Consider the following 25,621-nt stretch of genomic DNA (forward strand, 5'->3'; position numbering starts at 1 on the left):
AGTCGGATCGTCTTCTTTTTCTTGGTGAATGCTGGCTGACCCTTGGGTACCTGGGACCACCCTAAGCCCTGAGGAGTGTTGAACACAGGAGAAGCCAATAAATTACCGGGGACTGGTGGGGGAGGCACACTGTCCAATAGGGGTGGAGGGGGTGGGGGTGGCAAACCCAGGAAGGTGGGAGGGGGTGGAGGGGGTGGTCCTGGGGCTTCCCGGTGGCCGAGATCCACATCCAGAACATCGATATCATCCTCCTCCCCCAGGTCTGTAAAATCCATGTCTTGGATTCTGAGCTCCCTTGGATTGGCCATGAGCTGGTCCCAGATGTAATCAGACTCAGTTTTCAGCTGTGCTGGTGGTGTATCCGGGACCTTGTCCTGAGACTCGGCATCAGGAGAGACGGAGCCTCTCCCTACTTCTCCACTGTTGAATTTCTCGGCAAATGCCTTCACACTGCCCCGGTTGTCCAAACAGCCAATGTCCACCCTCTTGATGCTCTCCTCCGGGGCCTGAGAGTTGGCCTGCAGAGTGGAGATCCTGGTGGCGAGGCTGGCCACTGCTTCCACCTCCTGTGCAGACCTCCCAGGCTCGCCATCACCTTTCTCTTCGTCTTCTGTGGACTTTCTGTTATGGGCATACAGCATGTCCAGCATGAACCTTTTGCTGGTAAGGATGTCACCACACTGTCCATTTACACCCACATCCTGAAGGCTGGCAGACCACAAACCTGAAAGGACATGGGAAGGAAGTGGTAAGAAAGTCGCAAGGGGGCCTCCAATGCACAAGAAAACCGGTTATGTATGAAGACAGGTGGATACGCAGGAGCAATGCCAAAGAATACACTAAGACGAGACACTCATAGCAGATGATCGCAGCCAAGGACTCACTCCAGGTCTCCAGAGTCCTCTAAATGGCAGCACTCCTAGCTCCCACATACACCACATAACCTCTTCCCTTTCCTCCTCCCATGGCAGGAGGTAAGGGACATCTGTCCTAGCTAGACAAGAGGCCCCCTAGTCCAGGGCAAGTGCTAGAGGGACATCTGTCCCCTGACTCCACACCGCAGCTCCTGCTCCATCCCATCCCACCTCAGTACAGGTTAAGGGTCTCCTCTCTAGGGGCCTTAACGCTACCTACGTCTTCTTTCCTCTCTTTGAAATGACCCCGCCCCCCTCTTCCCTTTCACTTGCCTGCACAGCTCATCTTCTGGGTTGTCTTACTTCTGCAGTTTACCAGTTTAACAGACGATGTCCAAAGAGCTCTGCCGTTCAGCTTCCAGCCGCCTACCTCCATGAGAACTCCCCTGTGGCTGTCCACCGCTGTCCCTTAGCACCAGCCACTCGATTTGTGTGTTAGGACACCACTGGGTAAGTCTCCGCAATCCTCTGCCCTGCTTCTGGGTCCCTCACCAGCACTTCTCTGCCCCTCCTACTGAGACGTTTCTGCCCTTCCCACCCCCAGGGCTCTCCCGTAAATACAGGTGAACTTTCTCCCATCTTAAAGCCTCTCCTGACTCCTCTCTTTCATCTCCACCTCACTCCCAGCTTCAGATCCTCCCCTTTAAGATAATATTGTTTCTCACTGCTCCTGTTTCTCTTCTTCGTAGGCCCACAGACACGACCTTCTGCGTACCCAGGCCTCTTCAACTGTTCTTTCCAGGTGGCCAGTGGGATTCAGTGTCCTAGTCTCCCATTCCAGATGTCACAATCACCCAGTCTGTTTCCCTCTTTCTGTCTGCCTCTTCCTCACCTTTGACCTTTACCTGTCCTCAAACCTCATCTTCACTCACTCTCTCAGACCCCACTCGCCCTAATCTCAGAGCTTTAAAGGCCACTCCTGAATGGGTCTTGCAGCCCCACACTTCCTAGACTGCTTGTGTGGTTTGCTGTCCCCTCAATGGCAGCTTCCTCCACCCTAGCACCAGTTCCAATCCTTGGCATCTGCTTGGTGATCCTCTGCAGGCAGGAGAGCCAGGCATCCTGCCGATCGACCTTCCTGCCATAGCCAGATCCTAGCCGCTTGTTCCACTCTTACTCCGTCCTAGTCCATGCCAGCACAGCTCTCCTTGTAAACAGGGAGTCTGCTTTGATAGAAGAGAAGTGCTCTTTCCCAAGAGATAGTCACGTTCTTACTCCATAGTTTGGGAAACGCCAGCTTTTCTTATTATGACAACATAACAGGGTGATTATTTTGAAGATGTTGGTCTTCTTGCCTAATTCTTTACTCTTTTTATTCTTGTGTACACTTTGTACATTATTTATTGTCCCTCTTGTCCTTGCCAACTTCTTTTGCACTATAGTATACTTTATTTAATATTAATGTAAGTTACTTCTACTTTTTATTATTATTATAGTATATTATATATTACATAACATAGCTTCTTTTCATTTCCTCTGTCACTGTATTTGAAAAGAGTCACTCAATGATGTTTTTGTAGATGTTTAGTCTCATATTGTTTAGTTTGGGTATTTTTTGTCCTCTTGGTGTTTGTGTGTGTGTGTGTGTGTGTGTGTGTGTGTGTGTGTGTGTGTGTGTGTGTTTGTGTGTGGCAGGGTGGGGTGGGGGAGTTTGGGAGAGTCTTTTTGTTTTCCTGTTCTTTTTTCTAAAGAGAAAGAGAAAAGGCATGGAGTTGGGTAAGTGAGGGAGTGAAGAGATCTGAGAGGAGCTGGGGGGGAAGGAAAAGCATGGTCTGAATATAGTGTATGAAAAAATCTGGAAAAAAAGAATTTTACATAGATATAGTCAGTGTGTTTTTTAAAAAGTTACCACCAATCTGTCTTTTAATGTAAACTAATAATTGAAATGTCAGGGCTTAAATGTTTTATTTGTTTTTTCATTTATTCCCTTTGTTTCTCTCCCCTTGGTTCATCATCATCATCATCATCATCATTTAACTCACCCTGAGTTTTAAATAGTATTTTAAAGTGTATGACTTTACACATTTTTCTTAGTGGGCTCTGGATATTACAATAAATACTTCCAAATTCTCCCAGTCTACTAGTACTAATTTAATAATATAAGCGAAGTATGGGAACCTCACTCCATTGGCCTCTGTGCTTTTTAAAGCACCTGGGGTGTTTCCTCACAGGGACACAGTGTTAAATGGCATGGCGACTGTGTTTCAACCTTCAAACTTATTCTCAGCAACCTCTGGGCCAACTGTGTTCTAGGCACACAGCTAGGAAGTGAGGGCTCACAGCAAACAAGACATCCCCAGCTCTCATCCTGCTCATCTCCAAGTATCCTATGGCAAAACGACGGTAATTCCCATGCTCAGGGTTGAACACACAAAACAAAAACAAAGGCGCCTGGGATGAGCTGGAGCTCTTTCAAGATTTACTTCGTATCACTAGAAACTCATCTCTTAGTAAGAGACACAATAGTTAGAGAAATACAGTGTCTCTACGATTTCATGAGGAACAGCAGAAGCCGTTGCCCTGACTCTTCTGTTAGACACTGTGGACAGTGTGGAATTTTAGGAGCCAGTAAGTTCCCACCAATGAACTAGTCATCTTCACAATCCTTGAGTGAAGCAGAAAAGTCACCAGAAGCTCCAGCTTCTACATCTATACACTTGGATCCCACTGGCTCTTCTAGAAAACAAATACTAGGTTCCTGGGAGCTCAGAGGCCCCATTTTTCCAAAGTTGTCCTTTTTTGGAAGAAAGTTGCACTCTCAGATCCAAGAAGGTTCTGCTCCCTGGTTTAGTTTTCCTAATCCAATTTGTTGAGATGCTGAGCCCAAAAATGATGAGTAACACTCCTAACACTATTATTCATAATCACAGAAATCAGTTAGGACCTAATACTATTATTCATAATCACAGAAATCAGTTAGGACCCAAGTCACCAAGAACTTAGCTTGTGATCAGAATTCGTTAAAATTGATCAATACATCTAGGATTGGGAAATAACTATAATACTACTTGGAGGAAACTACATAGTACTTTTTAGTGCATGTGTATTCAAAATAGGCACAAGATTTTTAGTGCGTTAATTTCTAAGATATGAACTAGTAGTCTTTGATTCCTTTCTTGTTATATCTCGGGGATAAGTAATATGCAAAATCAAACTCAGTAGTATGTTCTAACTGGGAAACACATAACAACTATTTTAGACTAAGTCACTGACAGATCTGTTGGGAGAGAGCATAGTTTCATTAATTTATTCATTCGCTAACTCTTCTGGGCTACAGAAACTGTATTATTAACGTCGTAACTAATGATGTTGCCTGGCTCGGGGCTCAGAATGGCGAGGGGTGCCTTGGGATTGAGTGTGTGCTCTGGTATGTGGCTCAATGAAGGTGAGAGCGTGGTCCATTCCTCCGCTGATAAGGAATGCTGGTTTTGATCACCTTGCTGGCTTATAAGTCAGGGATAGGAAAACCAAACCCAATGCTATCACGAGTAGTATGAATAACCCTTTGAGCCAAGTCACTAAAATCCCAGTGACATCTTAGGGTCTAGATATACAACCTCATATTCTTCTCGGGCCCTGACTGTGAAGTTCCCAGTCATAACTGAATTGGATGGACTCCAGGGGGAATACTGAAGAGAGAGAGAGTCACAGCAGGAAATACACACAGGGTACATTTAGGAGTGGGCCTGATACAAAGTGTACAACTACCTAAGGTCTGTATGTGATGGTCCAGGATACCAACCTCGCCTCCACTGTGAACCATGCTATTTTACAATACTAATTTGATTTGTTTCCTATATGTATTATGGCGGTGGTTTTTATATACTTCCCTCAAACAAGTCTTCTAAAGGAGTAGAGGACATCATGCCCTGTCTCTAAACTTCAAGCGGAAATTGGAACGTGACAAATTTGGCATTATCAACATTGAAACAAATAAAGGGAGGCTAGCGGTTTCTTTCCCACAGCTCGTTCTCCGGTACAATCCTACCAACTGTGGAACGAAGAGGTCCCATAGCACAGGACGACACAGAGCCTGAGCTCTAATGGGAAGCTACTGGCTGGCACTGTGGGACAGGTGGCACAGCTGAGCAGTTCCCACGGGTCACCTTGGCGGGGTAGCCTATGGCTAGGCTCTCAAACAGCAGACCCTGTGCTCATGGAGAAGGGGTTTCACCTACCAGTTGGTCTGTCTTCAGACAGTTTGTCCTCCTTCTCTTCCCTCTCCAAGGTGCTGCTGGAGGACGAGATACTGGAGGCGGAACAGTTGTCCCTCTCATTCACCTCTTCGTTTTGCCTCTCTTTCTCACTCAGTGACGCTCTTTCCTCAGGCTCTAGCTCCAGCGCTGGCTCTTCTTGGCTTCCTGCTTCCCCGTGGGCAGACGCTATGTCCCGGCTGGCTTCATCAGCACCCTGCCCAGCTTCCGCCTCCAGTTCAGGCTCCTTACCACTTACTGATGGAGACAAGAGCAGAGATTACATTAAGAACAGATTTTTCTGGAGGGCAGGGGGTCACCCCAAAATTGGTTTGGTTCAACTGGGAAAGGTCTGAAAGTAGCCCGAGAATCATTCCTGCTCTGTGGCCATTGCACTCATGGTCTGCTGCTAGAAACAATGCTGTGCAGGTGATGTGCAAGACCACTTGAGAATGTGAGTCAGCGTGCACAGCCTCAGTGAGCTGAGCCCCAGAAACTGGAGATGTAACGGCAACACAGAAGATGTCGTCAGAGAGCTTAGAAACCTGAAGGTCCCACATGCACCACTAGCATTGCACATCTGGTACAGATATAGGTAACCTCTGGAAACTGACAGTAAACCCTGGCTGGCAGCCAGTAATGAACAGGGACCCGATCCACAAGAGCAAAGTTACACTGAACGAGTCGGAAGAGTCCTCCCAGGACTCCTGATCGGAGCCCAGCTAGCCACAGGAAGCCAGCAAAAACTGCGAGACAACATGCAGGAACTATTTTCAGTGGTGATGTTTTGGGTCATTTCTTATGCAACAAACAGCATAAAATCCATGCAATGTCTTTGTGGGGGGAACGGCAAAATCCACAGTAAATCAAGCTGACCTTCAAGCTGCAGTCCAAAGGTTTCTGACATTGGAGGCTGGCCCAGGGAGGCTGATCCCCCTGGGATCAGATGCCCGGATACTGCTTGCCCAGGGCAAGGAATCACTTGGTGTCTCACTCTGGAGAAGCCAAAGCCTACAATCTTGTGGGCACAATTGTCCTCTCCATGGGTGCCTGTCTTTCTTTGCCCTTAAAGCCTATGTTTAAATCCATAGCCCCTTTTTTTTTTTTTTTTTTTTTTATTAACTTGAGTATTTCTTATGTACATGTCGAGTGTTATTCCCTTTCCCGGTTTCCGGGCAAACATCCCCTTCCCTCCCCCCCTTCCTTATGGGTGTTCCCCTCCCCACCCTCCCCCCATTGCCGCCCTCCCCCCGACAGTCTAGTTCACTGGGGGTTCAGTCTTAGCAGGACCCAGGGCTTCCCCTTCCACTGGTGCTCTTACTAGATATTCATTGTTACTCACGAGGTCAGAGTCCAGGGTCGTCCATGTATAGTCTTTTTAGGTAGTGGCTTAGTCCCTGGAAGCTCTGGTTGCTTGCATAGCCCCTTTCTTAATAAAGTCCAACTCTGCTTCATAGCAAATATTTTTCAAGTATTGGGCTGGAAAGATGGCTTGATGGGTAACAGCACTGTTGCTCTTGCACAGGGCCTGGGTTCAAGTCCCAGTTCCCACCACAGTGACTCACACCATCTGTAAACCCAGTTTCAGGAGATCCACAAGGTATGCATATGGTGCACATACACACGTGCATATGAATATAAGTGTTCATATCCATAACGTAGAAAAGCTAGTACTAGGTAGGATGGATTATGCCTGCAGTCCTCGTAGTTCAAATGTGAAGGCAGGAGGACCAGTGAGATCTGTGACAAGCAGGCCCAAGTGAGCTCCATATCAGCCTACGCTACACGGTGAGGCTGAAACAAAACAAAACAAAATAAAACAAGACAACCCACCACCAACCAAAGAAAAAGTCATAAATGAAAGGACCACTCATGGGCAGAGGCCTATTTGTAAAGCATCAAAGACTAGAAGCATACTGCTAGTGCCAGTCATGTGCTGCTCCAGGGTGCAGCGAAATGGTTCCATCTGCCTCCTGCCTGGTTTTGCTGAGCAAAGCTCTCAGCTAAGAACTTTGGACAAGTAACAGAATGACTGAGAATACAAAAAAACCTCCAGCCAAACGCCATCTGGCTAGGCCAGACGAGGCTGGGTCACTCCTGACAGCCACTGCCCTGAGCTGGATGAGGCTACAGTGCTAGGATTCTGCCAGGGCCCAGAGAATATGTGCTCAAGTCCTGGGGGTGTGTGCGCTCTCTCTCTCTCTCTCTCTCTCTCTCTCTCTCTCTCTCTTTCCCTCCTTCCCTCACTCCATTCCTCCCTCGTTGATGAAGACATTCAGTCAGGAACTAGAAGAGATCTATCCAGAGTCTATATGGATACAGAATCTACAAGTGGATCAGGCAGTTCACCCGCTTGCTGCCTCTCCCCACCCCCTTTCTCTGGAGCATACTGCAGTCTTCAGGATGGGCAGTGGGGAATGGCCATAGGGTATGGAGGCCTGGCCTCCTCGCCTATCAGTGGGCCAAGCTCTGCCTTTACCACAAGGACGAAAGTAGCTCTCACTGGGCAGAGGCCCAACCATCATCAATTTCCTTGCAAGAAGTCATTCTACCAGGACTCACTGGGGACAGCATCCCATCCCTGTGCCCTGTGCTCTTCCGAGAACAGAGCAGGGAGGTGCCTAGGGAGAGGAAGGGTGGAAAGGGCAGAGGAAAGGTAGAAAAGGGAAGAACTGCAGACTTTTCTTATCGTTCTTGGCACTTTGCAGCCACCAGAGCCCTTCAGGCAGGAATTGGGGTGGAAGAGTGTGTACCCTCCTCCTGCCTGAATGCTCTCTCATGCATTCATCCCTGGGGTCTCTAACCTAGCACAGGGGCCTGGTTCAGAGCCCGGAGGCTGTCCCCAAAGATGTCAGGTCTGGTCACACGCCTGAGAACAGGTGTGCCATGTACTGTCCCTCAAGAGCAAAACCTAGGCTTTTGTTTGTGGGAAAATAAGTCCACCCTTTGGAGAAGCCCTTTGGGGTGTAGGAGAATCTCAGTGCTGATTTCTTCATTGGACGATGTCCTCTTTAGTAGAGAGATGCACTCCTCTGTGGGCTTTACAAGCCTGGCAGACGCGGAGCGTGAGCAATGGTGGTATCATGATGGGGCTGACAGAAAGCATATGTGTGCACGCACGCTGACTTCAGAATAGCCACGTCAAAATGAAAATGTGTTTGCAACAGCCTAGCATGTGGCATGCACTTGGGCACTCATGGCGAGCATGTGGGGGACCTGGACAAGGGTGTCTTCCTGTGGCGCTGTCCCTGGCAGGGTGAGCCAGGACAACTTAGCAGTCCCTGGAGACTCAGCGAAGGAGAGGGAGTATGTATGGCTGCCGGCTGCTTAACTGCAGTCGGCTCAGACCACCTGTGCTGCTTCACCCCATTTAACCCATCAGGACTCAGACAGCCACGCAGCCCCTGGTTGGCCAGGAGTTGTCTGGACAGATGTGTTAATAGGGGTGCTAGCTCTGAATGAGCGACACACTCTTGGGAAGAAATGACACAATGTCATCCAAATATGCCAGAACCTAACTGCATGGAGCCTGGGCCACTAATGTGCGATTCCCAATACTGGGGGAGGGGGTGTCCTCACGATCCGTAGTCATCTTCTAAGTCGCCTCCTGCCTAGAACACATGCCTCAGTGTCCACAGGGTCTGACTGCAAAGCCGTGGCATGTGGGGCTGTCCTGATCAATTTATAAGCATATTAAGGGCTGGTCATAGACATGCAAGTGAAGCAAAACAAGCAAGAGATTAATCAAGGCAGCAACCAGGAACAGAGGCTTGTTCCTGTGAGCATGTAATAAACCAACGGCGATGCCCAACCTCACGGCTCTCTGCCTTCAGAAGCTTACCACACAATAAAGCACAGCGTGTGAAGCCCTATCTGCAACATTCAGGGTCTTGGGTGGATGGGCGCCTGCAGGGGGACACTGGATAAGAGGACAGGCAGACCTGGAGGGAGCAGCAGGCTCATGGTAGACCCTTCTCTAGCCACAGCTGGGCCAAAATTCCTGAAAAACCACATCTTCTTGTCTTTCACCTGAGAGGCCCCATCTGACTCAGGAACCAGTACTGCCCCACAAAGTTCCTGTCACTCCTGGTCAACCTAAAGGAAGCCATCTATGAAGACCCAGAGACACTATAGCATATTCCACAATGCACTCGCTCTCTTGCTCGCTGGCTCACTCGCTCGCTCACTGTCTGTCTCTGTCTCTGTCTCTCTGTCTCTCTCTCTGAGTGTGTGTGTGTGTGTGTGTGTGTGTGTGTGTGTGTGTGTGTGTGTGCATGTGCATTTTCTCTTTAATCAGGGCTTCTCTTACCGACACCCCCGTACACAGGCATGCTTTTGGGGTTGTGTTTCCTGTCTACGTACAGGGCAGGAGGCCCTTTATAGGAAGCACGGCATGGAAGTCTGCAGGAAATGAAGGTTTTCATCAACACCTGGAGTGAAAATAGTGCTTTTACCTCCAAGCTAATACTAGTCTCGGTAGTTAACAAGAATTTCTCTAGTCCAACAGTGATGTAAGGGTAGAAAATACACTGATGACCAGAGTCGCACTCTGACACCAATGGTACCTGCACAGAGCCAGAGAGGGGAGATCCTAAAATCCTGCATGGCAAGGCACATGATCCCTACCATCCCACGGGCACTGCACAATGCCAGCCATTTAGTTCCTACTACCCCCAATATAAAACAGCTAACAACATCCTGCATGCTTTGATATCAACAGCACAGTGCACTGGGAAGGAGGTACCCTGGGAAGGAGGTACCCTGGGAAGGAGGTACCCTGGGAAGGTGGTACCTGAGGAAGGGGTAGCCTGGGAAGGAGGTAGCCTGGGAAGGTGGTACCCTGGGAAGGTGGTAGCCTGGGAAGGTGGTACCCTGGGAAGGAGGTACCTGAGGAAGGGGTAGCAAGATGCTTTCATGAGGTCCAGAAGAGCTGTGTAAGTCCCTATGTCAAAAAGACATTTAAGAAACACCTCTTGGTGGTGAGAAGATGCTAGGCGGGTAGACAAGGACATGGAGAAACCTGGCGTGCATACTATGTGGAGTCAAATTCAGTGAGGTTGACCTCAGAGTGCAGAGGGAGCTGATCAGCCATCTAGGGTGAGGTCCATTGGCCTTGTGCACTTAAGAAAGGCATCTGGAATTCTACCCTCAGAAGCAGTGATCGGTGCTTCAGGTAGGGGCCATAAGAGCCCCCTGTCTGCGCCTTTGTCAGACCAAGCACTCTTCCTGTTGGAACAACAGGTCTTGCCTGCAAGGTAAGGGCGAAGCTCCAATCAGGAAGAATAGCCAGAAGCAGCCCCTGTAGATGATGAGGCTGAGTAGAAAGAAGCAAATGTCAGCCATTATGCAGGGCAGAAGGGCCAGAGTGTTACCTCTTTAGTCTGTATTCATAAGGATCCCACTCTGACCCTGGTACCACACATAATAAAGCAGGCTGCCAGGGCAGGGGCTGCCAGGGTACCATGCACTTGCTATCATATCCTGGTTGGAAGGAGGACATGCAGCTCTGCCTGTATCTCGAGAGCTGTGCAGGGCTAGGGGATTGTAAGAGGAGCTGGGCAGACTCACTTTCTCCAGCAGGATCCATGAGGCAGAAGTGAAAGGAGAATCTAGCAGGGAGGGGCTGATGACATCCAAGGAGCCCACAACTGAGTGTGTCTCACTGGCCTGCTGCCCAGGGGAGCAGACAGACACAACTCAGCATCGCCAGGACACATTTAGGGAAGACTAGAAAAATGTGCTTGGCCAGAAGCACGCTGACCTGATTCTGAGGGCTGAAAACAGACTTCAAGGTTGTAAGGAAGGCTATATGGAAGAGGGGGAAAAAAACCTTAAAGCCAGTTAAAGAATGGGATAATGTACCATTTATGCAAAGTGTAAGAAATAACAGGAAAGGGGGGTGCTGGTACCACAAGACCCCTAGGTATCACTCAACGGATACCCCTGTTTTTAGTATTGTTCACTGTCAGTGTCTGAGTGCATGCCTGTCACAGAGTGTGTGTGGAGGTCGGAGAACTCCGTGGAGCCAGTTCTCTGCTTCTGCCTTTACACATCGGTCCAGGGATGAAACTCAGACCATCAGGCTTGTACAGTAGGCCTCTCTATCCACTGACCCATGTCGCTGACCTTCAAGGATGTTTCTGCACCAGAGAAACAAGCATTACAGGAGCAAGGGCAGTTGGAGAGCCAAGAGTCCCATAGACATGAGAAGCCAGAGAGAGAAGGAGGGACCTTGCTCCTTATTCTGTAGACACAAAGGTCTATGTCATCCCATGCATCACAGAACTGAAGAGACAAGGGAAGGAAGGAAAGACCCAAGCACAACACCAGCTCCTCCTGAGTTCCACAGGCAGCTGAGCAGAGCCCTTCAAAGCTCAACACCGCCTCCTCATGGGGTCTCTGAGACCTCTGCTGCATGTTGGGCCCTGCTTAGCCTGAAGTAAAAATAAAAGTTATCGTGTATTAAGCATCTGTCCCATCCACAGGTTGTCCTAGGAAGCTTATTAATGTCATCCTATTTAGTTTCCCCATCCACACTATGAAGATTCATGTCCCCATGTAAGAAGTGAGAAAGCATCTTTGGATAACCAGCTTCACCAGGACTACGCAGTGAGCTGAATCCAGGAACACTTGCCTTTGCCAGGCTGCCCTAGCCCCACTTCTAGGGTGAGCAAGTAGGGAGATCCTAGACAAGTTACACCAGTGCCCCATGTAGCTGGCTGGCTTGCATAGGTTGCCAGCAATCCTTTTGGTCCTGAGGTTTCTTCTCCTTCCTATGGCTGGCTCTGAGTGAGTGCCAATTACACACCACAGTCCTGCGAGCCTAGCAGTAAAACCATTTCCTACTTTCCCAAGCTGCTTCCTTGGGGTGCTTGACCCCCTCTGATGGCACCTTGTCTTCCACACACTGCTGCAAACAGCCTTTCTCTAAACATCTCTCCTGAGTCTAGAACACTGTCTTCATGAAGGATCTCACTGACAGGCAGAGCACACAGGATGATGCTGGAACTCTAATCTAGATAGACCTGCCCCGTGTCCTGTTAACCACAGGTTCTGCTGCATGGAAGGTGAATGAGCTACAAAGGAGGAATATGTAAACATTTCTGAAAAACAACAACATACAGTGGGCAGGCTTGTGTCAATGGCTGCTCTCATCAACGTCCCCAGCAGTAGATTCCAATGTCCACTTATAACATCCAGATTCAGTCAATTTCTGAGTGGCTTCAATCAGCTTAAGTCTATGATGGTGTCTTGGTGGCTCTGCCAGAGCTTGGCTTTCAGGAAGGTCTTATGAAACTATGGACTGGGCCAGCCGGGTCTGTAACAGCCGCTCAAACAGCATACATTCCAGGGACCTCCCCAGTTTAGAGCTAATAACTAACACCATCGACTTGAGACTTGAGGTTTAATCGCATAAATCTGAGAAAGGTCCCGGGAGAAAAGACTCACAACTTTGAACATTCTTTAGACTTTGCCTTTGGTGTTGGGCCAGCTCTTGCTGAGCTGCTCACGAAGATTTATCTAAAGCAGGCTTTCTCAGCCCCAGTACTGCGGACAACATTTAGGGCCAAACAATTCCTTGACATGGGTAAGTATTGCTGCATGTTATGGGATTCATAGCCTCTGATTTCTTGTCACTAGGGAACCTTAACATCACCCCTACAACCTTCCCACCACTGTGACAAACCAAGATGCCCACAGATACAGCCAAATGTCCCTGAAGTATTAAATCACCCTGAAATGGAATCTCTGTGCACAGGAAGACTTTCATTAGTTGGGTGCAAACTCAGCTATACAAATTTCAGAAAAGTAGCGTGCTGTCAGGGGTGGAGAAATGGCTCCGCAGGGACGAGTATGGACTGTTCTTTCAAGACTGGGGTTTTGCTCATAGCACCCACATGGTGGTTCAAAGTCTTCTGCAACTCCAGTTCCAGGCAATCCAATGCCCCTTTCTGGCTTCAGTGGACACTGCAGGCATCAAGGTTTTTTCACGGAGCAACAGTGGAACTTGGTATGAAGCTCTGGCCTTATACTCCTAGGCTGTGCTATTACCAAATCCACATCCTGACACCCTTAGATCACACTCGGTCCCACATGTTAGTCATACTCCGAAGGGCACATGGGGATAAAGAAGAGCTCAAAAAAGGAGAACCACAGCCACAGCCACCGAAGCAGATCCAGGTCCTGAATGATAGGTGTAATCCAGTGCATCATGCATTTGGCTTGGTGTTAGACAAAATCACAAGTGCATCAGGGATGATAGTTTCTAGGCTGGACATTCAACCCCGTGGTAGAGTGCCTGCCTGCCTACTTTCTGTGAAGTCTTAATTCAAAATACACACACACACACACACACACACACACACACACACACACACACACACACGGACCTGAATTCAATACCCAGAATCCACATTAAAGCTGGGCATGAAGGTTATGTCCTCATAATCCTAGTACTAGAAAAGCAGAGACAGACAGAACTCTGGAGCTCTCTGGCCTGCTAGTCTAGTCTAATGTGTGAGTAGGAAATCTTATCTCAACAAGCAAGTAGGATGACAAACGGAGTAATGACATCTGACTTCCATATGCATGTGTATGTGTTCCCGTATGTACACAGACATGTACACACAATATAAGTTATTATACATTATGAAACCTAATATATCTTTATATATTATATTTTATTTATATATACACATATACATAAATATATAAAATTTCTATCCCCCTCTTTCTTCTCAGAGGACACTTCTAACCAGGAGTTCGACACTGTAGTATCACAAAATAAAACAGCAGTAGCCAGTTTCAGGTTCAGTTACTGTGTGCGCACAGTAAATATTCTATTCCATACTATTAACAGAAACTGGAATGCTGTCCCAGGTCCTTGCACTGTTTGTTGATATATTGTTACTTTGAAGTCGTGTGATGGGACCCCAAACACTAGGTCATGAAGACTTCCTCCTCTGAACTGTGCAAATGTCCTGGTGCTGTTCTGATTATAACAGGTTGACTGGGATAGACTCTAACACTCATCCCTGGATAAGCCTTTCTTTGAGAGTAAGACACTCCAAACGGGAAGAGTCTTCCTGCAGCCTCTCTGGCCCTAGTCAAGCCTCAAGCAGAAGCACCAAGGGCATCAGAGGAACATGCAGACATTAAGATGGGACAGTCCTGCATAGTGGCATCTAACAAATTGATAGAGCTTCCTTTTTTAATCACTAAGTTTTCAGGTCACTCAATAATTCAGTTACTCACAAATAGATGTTCTTCTGGGACCAAAGGAAAAAAAATCTCTTGATTACTAAATATTGATTGATATTTGTCATGGTTGAGGTACCATTCAGGGTACAAACAACTTACATAAAAAATTATCTTCCCCAAAGTATTCTCCAGGTTCAAGTTGTCTGTTAAGGCACAGCACAGAGACACTGCAAGATCAAACAACTAGCAGCTAGGGACAATATTAGCTCTCCAGGCCAGTATATTCTGACCAAGTATAATTAGAAACAGCTGGCCTGAGCCTGGGGCACAGCTAGACATCTCACATTTAAATCCTCACCCCAAACAACTGTCCCCAACTTACATCTGTCACTCCTGGAAGAAGCTTTCCTGTTACTCTAGGACTGCAGTTTATCTGCATTTCTTAGCAAGTAAGTTCACGGAGAAGAAATCTAGGATTAGGACCAAAGCCATTGGCAGGCTCAGAAACACAGTTCTTAGTCTCAAGCCTGTAGCATGTAGTATTTTTCTATAGTGGTTGAATGGACAAAGGGGCTAACTTAAGAAATAGATGTTTTAACTATCAATTTATCCAGAACCATCCTCTCGATCTTCCATTAGAGTGTCTAGATCTTCACAAAGAAATAGTCCAGGGACACTTGTCAAATCAGTGGAGAAATGCCCCAAAGTTGTGTGTTCTGCCCTAGATAGCCAGGGAAGTGTCCTCTACCATCCCCAGATGAGGAATAGGTTTGACACATCTGGGGTGGCACCTTATACATATGAACTCTACACTGAATGTCCTCAGACAGGCGCCTGGCAAGTCCTAGTGTCTTAAGGAACTTAATGACAGAAGCATCTGAGGAGACACTTAACCTCAGGACCCAAAAGGACAAGGGTAGAGACACAGACATACGTATTTTTCAGAGGCAGGTAACCATCAGAAGTGGGCATGGGAGGGTTGGATGAAAGGGGAGGATGAAAACAGTGGGTTGAGCAATAACCTACACCACACAGAGGACAGCAATGTAGCTACGAGAAAAATGAGACATGATTGGGGAGATAGTGAGGCAAGGAGAGGACCCTGAAGCAAACAGCACATTCCTTCTGTAGATTCTCTACAAGATGTAGAGGAGATCAAAGAGGTTGCATCAAGAAAGCTATGAGAACCTTCTAGTGTATCTAATGGGGTTTTTCAGAGAAGCTCCAACTTAGAAAGTCTTAAAAGAATCATGTTTGTCATTAAGAAATGCACTGTAGGGTCCCTGATCCCAGGGGTGGTCTTACAGAATCAGGATTTTAGGGCCTATAAAAGCAGCACATGCTTACGTGGCTAAACTACAGCCTTTATATCACTGTGTGTAAATGCAGTGCAGTATATATGGAGTGGGTACCCAAGGAGAAGTAGGAGTGATGAGCATAGCATTGTGGCTGCTAAGGTCCTGAGCCAGGGAAGGATGCCAGGAAGAACCTCAGGTCATCATTTATTGTTACTTTCAAGGTCTTGGCCATTGGATAAAGGGCTGAAGACCCTCACTGTCCCAGCACACAGAACCTCCTGACTACACCTGAAATCATTAGTATGGAGTTCCAGCCTTGAATAAAAGGCATTCATGAGGGACTCATGGTCCTCATGTTCTCTTTATTAAACAAAAACAAGCAAATGAATGGCTATTTAAAACATGATCTTTTTTGCTTACCCTAAGCAGACTGTAGGATATAAAATCCATAGTAAAGTTTGTTAGAAAATCATTGCCCTTCAGTGTTGGGTAACAACTGCCTATGGGTTCCCCTTGTTTCTACAGTCTGGTAAGCAGAGTCACCAAGAGCCCTTCTTCTGGAATTACTTTGTAAGACTATATATAGAGAAGTGTCCTTGAAGATAAAAAGAGGGGGGAGAGAATGTACACACTACTAAGAAGATTCATTTCACTGTCCATCATCCTGTGTCTCTCTGGGATGAGGGAAGGGATTCTTACTGCCCCTAAGCTCAGAGTTCCTTTCCTCAGTTTCTCACATTTACATGTCTAGGCATCACTAGTCCATGGTCACATTACCATGGGAACCGGGGCAGGGAAAAGTAGCACACATTTGGACGTTCTCTGGCTACCTCTGGCCCTGTAAGCAGAAAGTTCTCGTCTCCGACCCTAGAGTTCCATGCTTTCTCCCAGCATCTCTGGAGTTGCTGCAGCCCAGCCCATTAAAGGTAGAATTGAAGTCTCAAAGCATTCACAGTTCTTAACAACCGTTTCTATGAGATCATCAGGTTGATCAGAAAGTGGCCACTTAGGCAGTTTTCCCAATGTTATTTTGTGCTTTCTCTTTCCTTAAGGTTTATTCTTTATCCACCTCAAAAAGACTCAAAACTTCAGTGTGCCAAAAAATGGTACAAGAAGGGCCTGGGGAGACCGTCCAATGGTTAGGAGCACTTGCCGTTCTTGCAGAGGACCTGAGTTCAATTCCCAGCACCCACATTGGAGCTACTGTCTGTAGCTCCAATTCAGAGAACCCACTACCCTCTTCTAGCCTGTTCAAGCTCTGCATGCACATAGTATACACATATAATATCATGTGGAATATTCACACGCATAAAATAAAAATAAACCTTCAAAAGAAAAATATGGCACAAGAAAAATATTGCAAGCCACTATCAAACTCCTTAAGGCACAATGTTGCCTTTTCCAGTAAACTCCAGGTAAGTGTAGAGACTATCAGTAGACGTCTACAACAGAGGAGACAGAGTCCTGGCCTTCAGTGGAACTCCTGATGGATTTGGTCAAAGGAACCAAATGGCACCAAGTTGCTTTAGGCAGGTGAGGAATGAGGAGAAGTACAGGCCCCAGTCCCACAGCCACGGGAATCAAGTTTCCAGTCAATTAATAAAACACTGGGCTGAAGGAATCCAAAAGTTTCATGCTCATGAACCAGCAAGTATGAGGCCGATGACTGACACCGTTCCACAGCTGCTAGGCCAGGTGGAAATGGCACCAGATGTTTCTACCTCATGCCACATGGATTAGGTAAACTAGGACAGTACCTATAACCTGAAGGAGACTCAAACAGCATACAACAAAGGTGACCATGACACACAGTCGATACTAATGATGACTATAGCCATGATGGTGGATAGATCATTTATAAAAATGATTACTCATTTAAGTGGACTGAACATTTCATGACAGAACTGTATGCTTATACTTTATTTCCAGATGCCAGAAATGAAAGGCTAGAGGAATGTTCTTAATTCCAGGACTTTAAATGCATGGATCCAAGAAAGAAGTATCAGTAAGCCACCATCAAGAATTTCTACAAATTCGTCCAGGTGAATATGCAATTGGACTAGCCATGTCCCATATCCCCTGAGTCAATAAATCCTTCAGAAATACCTTAAAGTCTGATTAGAGATAGTAAAAGAAAGCTTACTACTGAATATACTTTTCTTGACAAACATTTTATATAGTATGTTCAAGTTTTCAGAGGCACCCTCTAAGGTCTCATCTCCGGGGATACATGGGAAACAACAAAGGTAGCCTAGCCTTCATTACATTGCCTTAGTAAGGCATGTGGATAAAAAGCACTTAGAAGCAGTTAATAGTAGCTTCCTTCCATTAAGAACAGTACTTTCTTTCCATCTGGCCTCAGGAGAGCCCTGCCTATTTGCGGAAAGGATCAGGCTTCCCACTCCCCAAGGAAGGCCAGCAAGCCAGGACACATCCCAGGGACAACCACCAATAGCTGGCTCTCAGGGCAGCATTTTTTTTTCTTTACTTTGTCTCCATCCAAGGCATTCCAAGGATATGACCCATTTGGTGACAATACTTTGTATAATAGTTACTTGTCTCATTGATACTTTGTATGACAGTCACTTGTGTCATTGATTACTTTGTGTGATAGTCACTTGTGTCATTGATACTTTGTGTGATAGGTACTTGTGTCATTAACACTTTGTGTGATAGTTACTTGTGTCATTAATACTCTGTGTGATGCTTACTTATCTCATTGCTCTGACAAAATACCTGAAGGGGTAACTTAAGGAAGGAAGGGTTAATTTTGGTTCATGATTCAAATATACAGCCCATCATGTTAGGGAAATCATGGTATCAGGACCTGAGGCCGCTGGCCACATGCTGCATCCACGGTCAGACCACAGCAAGAAACAAATGGTAGGGTCCAGTTTTCTGTTTCTTTTATTGAGTTCAAGACCAAAAGCTGTAGAATAGTATCACCCACAGTAGGTGGATCTTCCCACCATAACTAAATTTAGCCTAATCCAGATGATCCCTCAAAGAGAAGCTAAAAGGTCCATCCCATAGATGATGCCAGATGTCATCAAGTAGACACTTGAATTTAAGCAGCACACTTGTCTATACTGACTTTTTACTCACAGCATACACATTATTCTTTTAATTTTCTGTAAAACTTTTCAAAAATCCTATCAGAGAATTTTATAGTAGTGGGAATCCTTCACTCTGTTCGGTAAGAAGAGCTGTGATTCCAAAGTCATGTGTGGATTTCTTCAGAACAATACTAGGGAATAAACTTATCATATCCTCTGCTGTGAGCCCTCGGGTCTCAGGAAAACACCAGCCTATCCAAACAGAGGACGAAGAGAGATGCTGCGCCATGTTGACCACAAGCTGGAGCTGGTTTCGTCAGCGACAGCAGTGCCAGTAGGCGCACACATAGATGCCATCACTTCATGTGAGTCTGCTACTGACATAAGAGGAAAAATACCCAGACCATGACAACAAAGACTAGGCAGTTTGGGGACACACATCTGCTGCAAGCTGCAAAGGGGCCAGATGGAAAAATAATTCCAGCACACACTGGCTTGCTAGTGGGGGGCAGTGGCATCATTTACACAAAGGTTACAGCATATTTAGCTGATTTTGACTGAGACACTCACTCGCTGGACAGTACATAATGGTATTAGCATTTAGCCATCAGGTCTTTCCTTCTCAAGTGGGTGTTCTGTAAGAGGAATGGGAAGGGATTCAAATCTCTCTCTCTCTCTCTCTCTCTCTCTCTCTCTCTCTCTCTCTCTCTCTCTCTCTCTCTCTCTCTCTTTCTTTGTTTTATATTTTTGAGACAGGGCCTTATGCAGCCCTTGACCAGAGCATGCTGCCAAGGCTAGCTTTGAACGCTTGATACTAGTGCCTCTACCTCCCTGTGTTTGGGATTACAAGTCCATGCTACCAGGCCTGGTGCTCACCCTTCGAAAAGTTTTCCAGAGTCCAAGCAAATAATTTTAGGCTGGATGTGGCAAGGAATACCACAGCCTCTTGAGGTGGAGACCAGAAGGTCAGCAGTTCAAGGCCATTCTTTGCTACTTAGGGAAGCCTGAGATCTACCTGTACTACATGAGACCCTGATTCAAACAGCTAAAATCAAATGCAGTAAAAGTAGCCACAAAGTGACCCATCATCTTGACCGATACATACTTTAGTAACAAATATTAGTTTTTCCCTTTCTTATCAATATGATTCCTGAAATGCTGACTTTGTGTAAATATTGGGGAGAGGGCAGGCAAATGGATGGTATGGCATAAATGAGAATAACACAAAGCATGGGCCACTGTGACTCTTCAAATGCTGGGATACAGCTCTATCTGTGGACTCTTCTCCCAGCCCCGTCAGTGACGGCCAACAGGAGTCTTCCCTTGCATTTGATCCCCAGGGAACTACAGATGATACCACCTCCCCTCTTATCCAAACACATGACCAGATACTCAACAGGAATGGAGCACTGGGAAAGGAAGGGGCAGGGTATGATGGAACCGTTAAATACACTGTGGTCTTATGCTCCAGGAATAACCAAGGACAAAAAAGTCTGTCAACCCTTGGCACATGAGGAACACAACAGTGCCAGGTGTTTGATGCAGGACAAACATCTGGATGTGTGGATCTATATATATATATTCCTCCAGATGTTGGGATATTATAAACATTAGGGATAGGCAAAAAGTTATTTTGGAAATTTGAAATGGGACATGGTAGTAAGAGGAGACTAATAATAGAAGAGCTATAGGATGTTTCAAACATTAATGAGGGTAATTTTTGTCACTTCTACTTTGGAGGTCTGTCATGAAGAGTCCCCCAAGCAGCAGGAACTCCCCGCAGTTCTCATAAACACTTTCTTATGGAATTCTTTTAGACTGTTATCATCCCAATGCATGCATAATCATGTGTTCAAGTTAGTGTGTTTGTGTGTAAGTGTGTAAATGTGTGTGGGGGTCAAGGATGGGTGTCTTCCTCGATCACTTTTCCCTCTTAACTTCTGAAGCAGGATCTTCCACCAAACACGGACTCCTCGTTTGGCTGGGCTGGCTGGCCAGGAGGCTCCCAGAACTCCTGTGTCTCTACCTCTCCCAGTGCTGGGGGTCTGGCGTAACCATCACATCTAACCTTTTCATGCACACGGGGGATCCAAACTCGGGCTCACTACGTTTGCACAGCAAACACTTCACTGACCAAGCTATCTCCCTAGACCCTTATTTCTGAGGACAAGGAGGCTCAGAATGCATTGAGGTCCCAATGGTTCAGATTACTGTCAATCACAGTGGGAGACACACCCACCTACAGCCTGAAAGACCCACTGATCCTTCCAGGGAAATGCCAACAACAGCGCATGGTGCTTTACTTATGTACAGGTGTATGTATTCATCCCGGCTTCGTGTTTCCCATCCAAACCTCGCCAGTTCCATTTTAGTAAAACGTGTCTACTCTCCCACTAAATAGAAAAATGACATTCACTCTGAAAGCTTACTGGAAAAAGTTCATATTGATTAAGGTATATCACTAACCTAGCAGCACATATATAAATAACAAACATACATACATATATGTACAAATACTATATGTACATATATGTATAAATATGTCTGATAGGGGTGGGTATATGTGTTTTATTTTCTGTGCTCTTCTGGGGGCTTAAAATACAGGTTTTTTCCCAGGTAGGATGGTCTCAGGCTCAACTCTAGTTGGACATAATCCTTGAGGAATTGTTTTCTGCTGCAAACATTGAGTGATTTAAAAATCTGAGGACAAACAATATTTACAGGTATTGGGACTATTCTGTTTCATGGCCTACGGTATCACTTTCTAAACAGCTGGAGGCACACATTAGAGCTCAAAGTCCCCAGGTTAAGCACTGAGCCACTGCTTTGCCAGAGGTGAGTTTTTATATTGCCTGCCTGTGGAAATACCAAACACAGAGAGTTGCCACGAAATGACCTGTCTTCTGACAGTCGGTCTTGGTGTTTTCAGACTGAAATTACTCATCTGTGACTGGGCCATCTGCCTGGGATAATCTTCCGCGGAGTCAGGAACCAGGAGTAACTAGACTACAATGCAAAGTTAGGAGGGGGGGCCGCCTGCCTCTGCCCACTGGACCCTGAGGCCAACCAAAGTTGGATAGACAGTCTCTCCATTGCATCCAGTCCTGCTGAGGTCACGGAGTCCTGCCTTGCCTGGAGGATGCTGCGGGTGATGGTCAGCCAACCCTCCCAGAGTTGAAAGCTTAGTCTCTCAACTGCCTTCCCCTGGCTGTCTGCATCAGGCTGCAAGCCATAGCTCAGTGAAACCCAGAAGAGCTGGGGGAGCCGGGAGCACATTGTGCAAGCGCCTGGGCTGGGAGTTCTGCTCAGTGGTAACATGAAAGTAAAAGGATTCCCAGTAAGCGCTGCACGGAGCAATCAGGAAGACAGCTGGGGTTCAAGGCTGCAGCAAACACTGCTGGGCTTTGCTCTGCTTTGTTCCCCCACCCCCACTCCCATCCTCCCCGCCCTGGAAAAGCTGAGAAACCAAAATTTCTCCAAGGAGAACCTGTTTCTCTTCACACAAACTTGTAGACACAGTCATGTACACATGTGTATGCACACATAGACACAGGCTACATGAAAACAATTTTCTTTTTTTTTTTTTAATTTATCAGATATCGTCACTGTCTTTTAATTTTGATTCTTTGCTTTCATTTATTTTATTCCTATCAACTTAAAATAAGACAATTTTTGGGCTAAGAAGATTCCAAAGGGATTAATTACCTTATTGGACAGAGCCACATATATCCGAATTGGGAAGTACTAAATGCCTGATATTTACGAGTGTCGGTCTCAGTCTAATTTTGTGTATTCTCATGTTTCAATAACCACATGTGGGTGACTTTGATAAATCAGTCTTACTCTATCCAAGTGGCTCTGAACACTTCTGCTGTGACGGGACAGGCGGCAGTCACCCCGGAAGCTTACCTGTCCTGATGTCTTCATGCCAGCTTGCGAGGCTGAGCTCCTGAGGAAGCCTGTTGGGTGGTGATGTTCAGGTTTCCCACCGCTCGCCCAGCACTCACCTTGGGGGTACTGCAGGGTAGGTGGGGTTGAGGGCGCCGTGAGAGCCTCTTGTGAGTCAGCAGAGTCAGGACTCGGGCTTGAGGGGGAAGGTGAGGCAGGGGCTGCTGGCAAGCTAAGGTCCAAGGAGAGGTCAGCTCTGCCCCGGCTCGCGCTCCGGCTTCTCTGCTCCTTCTCGTGCGCCTCGGCTGCCAAGTGCTCCAAGTATTTGTATCTGAAAGTTAAATTCCAAAGGGTTTCCGTAAAAAGAAAGAGGAGCCCCGTGGCCGGCGCTTGTTTATGGATGGAACACCTGCAGAGTGAGCTGATTTCCTGATGCGCGCAGGGCGGACCGGAGGCTCAGCCCGCCAGAAGCACGGGCGAAGCCAAGACGCTAGCGGTTAAAAACCCTGCATCATTCATAAGCAAGTGAGGACAAATGACAGCATCACACAGAACCAGAGCCCGGCTCACCGCTGCAGAATCTCCATGCCCCCTTTAGGACACATTTCTACAAATAATAATAACAATAATAAACTGGCAAATAATGGCCCACCAAAAGGCTCTGGCAGGGACAGCTGGCGACTGAACCCCTGTGGAGTTCACAGCTGTGAAGTGGGAGGGTTCCTTGGTGTGGCAGAGAGAATCAGTGCCCCCAAATACCGAAAGGGGGCTGCTTGGAATGAGGCCTCTCGGAATTCCTGAACCTGCTTCAACGCTAACAGCAATGCAACTGGAATTCACTTTGTTCTCTCAGCATAGTCCATGGAAACTTTTTTATATTCTAAAATATTTCTGAGCAGGACCCAGACATCCAATAGCTTGGACCTGACGTCACATACAGTTTATTCATCAAAGTCAGTTTAAAAGAACAAAGATACATCTGTTTTGCATTGCCGCCAGGCAGAAACCCAATGTTTATTAAGAACAGCTACCAATCATCTTCCTCAGAGTGCATTTTATAGATCAGACCAAAATAACTTTGAAATATGTGCCTCTTCTGTGTAGACACACAGAAATAATGCGTGAGTTAAGCTGTGGCAGGTCTCCGTCTTCCCAGGCAGTGTAGCCGCTTTTGCAAAATCCATCACTCAGTGTCCATCGATTTAATGCTTCCTCGCAAACAACACCTCTGCCAGCCACCGGGAGCCCCACCCAGACACTCCTCATTCACCGGGATGACAACGCACATAAAGTCTTTCAAGTGACTTAATATCTAAGAAGCATGTAAGTGCAGCTGAAGAGACAGCTCGGCTGGTCAGGTGCACGCCTCGCCTGTACTAAGAGCTGAGCTTGACCCCTGGGATCCACGCCTAAGAGTCAGATATGGTGCCATGGTTGTAATCTCAGGGCTGGGAAATCTGAGACAAGCAGATCCCTGAGGCCAGCCTAGCCTACTGGGGCAGCTCAGTCCAATCGGGGACACTGTCTCAAAAACGAGGTGGACTCAAGCGTAACATCATTAGAGGTTGACCTGTGACCTGTCCACAAGTGCACATGTGCACACACAGAAACATGCACTTCTTGTCCCACCCTTTAGGGCCGTATGGCCTCCTCTGTCACCTTCGACCTTCTTCCTCCTCCTTCCCCCCAGCACACATGAATGCGAGCTGCCCCTCAGGCAATGTCAGCATACATTGCTTCCTCTGTGCCACCAGCTTGGACCAGCACAGGTGCAGGCAATCTCAGCCTTGCCTGGGAACTCATGTCGGATGTGTAGCCCATTCGGCCCCGAGGGCGTTTTACATTTACTGCCTGGCATAGTTAGTCAGCTCTTCACAGGAGTATGTCTGTTCTCAACAAGCAGATAATACGATTTGGGGGATCAGGGAGCACACCATCCTTTGTTCTTCCCCTCGGCGCCTTGCCTGTGTCTGCTGATGGGAAGCAGGCAAAGTGTGCAGGAAGAACGCTGCCCAGAAGCCCTCCTGCCTGAAGAGGCCCACCCGCCTGCAGCCAGGAAGCCTGGGGTTGCACGCACCCCATCTCGCCAGCCAGTGAGGTCATTTAAATGGCCCAAATGGTCACTGTAAGTGGGATGTACATGAACATTTCATTTCCAGCCAGGAGGCCAACCTGCCTTAAATAGCAATAGCAGCAGCAGCAGCAGCAGCAGCCCAGATAGCCACAACCTTGCCCCACACATGATCCTACCAGCCCATTTTATGTGGTTCAGCCCTAGTCTTGGTCTTCCACACCATACTCTGCGGGCAGCTAGGTTGGCGGTCAGAGGCTACCAGCGGTGGATTCAGATCAGTTTCTCTTCTAAGAGACTGTCAGTCACAAAGACTACTCCTGTGTGCATGCAGGTTTCATAAAGGCCACCAATAAAGATCTATGGCCCAGAGGAAGAGCCAAAAGACTTAAGTAGAATTGTTCCAAGGAGAGAGGCTATTTACAGAGCAACAAGAGGGCAGAGCTGAGGAGAGTAGTGTTGATCATCAGGGCACAGATTCAGTTTACACAGTGAGACTTGTGGTAGTATAACCATGTGAATACACCTCACACTACTGAACCATGCGTTTAAATGCCCAAAATGGCCAAGAACATTATAGGTATATTTTATACATTTACACATCCTTTTGCTTTCCACATACACACTCTAAAATATCTTTTTAAGAGTTATTTTATGTGTATGAGGGTTTGCCTGTATGCATATACATGATATGTATATACATGCATGTGTTCCTGATATCTGAGGTGGGGGTTGGGTGCTGTGGTCAGAAGAGAGAAGTCAGGTCCCCTGGAGTTGGGGTTGGAGATGGTTGTGAACCATCATGTGGGTGCTGGGAACCAAGCCTGGGTCCTCTGTGAAAGCGACAAGTGCTTTAAACCACTGAGCCATCTTTCCAGCGCCACCTCAAACCATCTTTAACTTAACAGGGGCAGATTGCATGGTGATCAGAATCATTATTATCCTGGAAGAGTAGCAGCAGTGTTTGTCTGCAGTGATGGGACAGATGAGAGTGGTGGGC

General features: G+C 46.9%; 1 protein-coding gene across 1 annotated transcript in view; it reads right to left on the bottom strand.

The window, feature by feature from the left end:
- Fhod3 (formin homology 2 domain containing 3) overlaps positions 1–25,621 on the bottom strand; it is a 235,943-nt gene that overhangs the window by 42,446 nt on the left and 167,876 nt on the right. The window contains exons 11-13 of the mRNA XM_032885556.1: positions 22,670–22,881; positions 5,093–5,365; positions 1–724 (exon numbers count right to left, since the gene is read on the bottom strand). The exon at positions 1–724 is cut by the window's left edge and continues 154 nt beyond it. Of these exons, the coding sequence (XP_032741447.1) occupies positions 1–724; positions 5,093–5,365; positions 22,670–22,881 (1,209 nt within the window). The remainder of the gene's footprint in view (positions 725–5,092; positions 5,366–22,669; positions 22,882–25,621) is intronic.

This window comes from Rattus rattus, chromosome 15, assembly GCF_011064425.1.
Source record: "Rattus rattus isolate New Zealand chromosome 15, Rrattus_CSIRO_v1, whole genome shotgun sequence".
Classification (NCBI taxonomy): domain Eukaryota; kingdom Metazoa; phylum Chordata; class Mammalia; order Rodentia; family Muridae; genus Rattus; species Rattus rattus.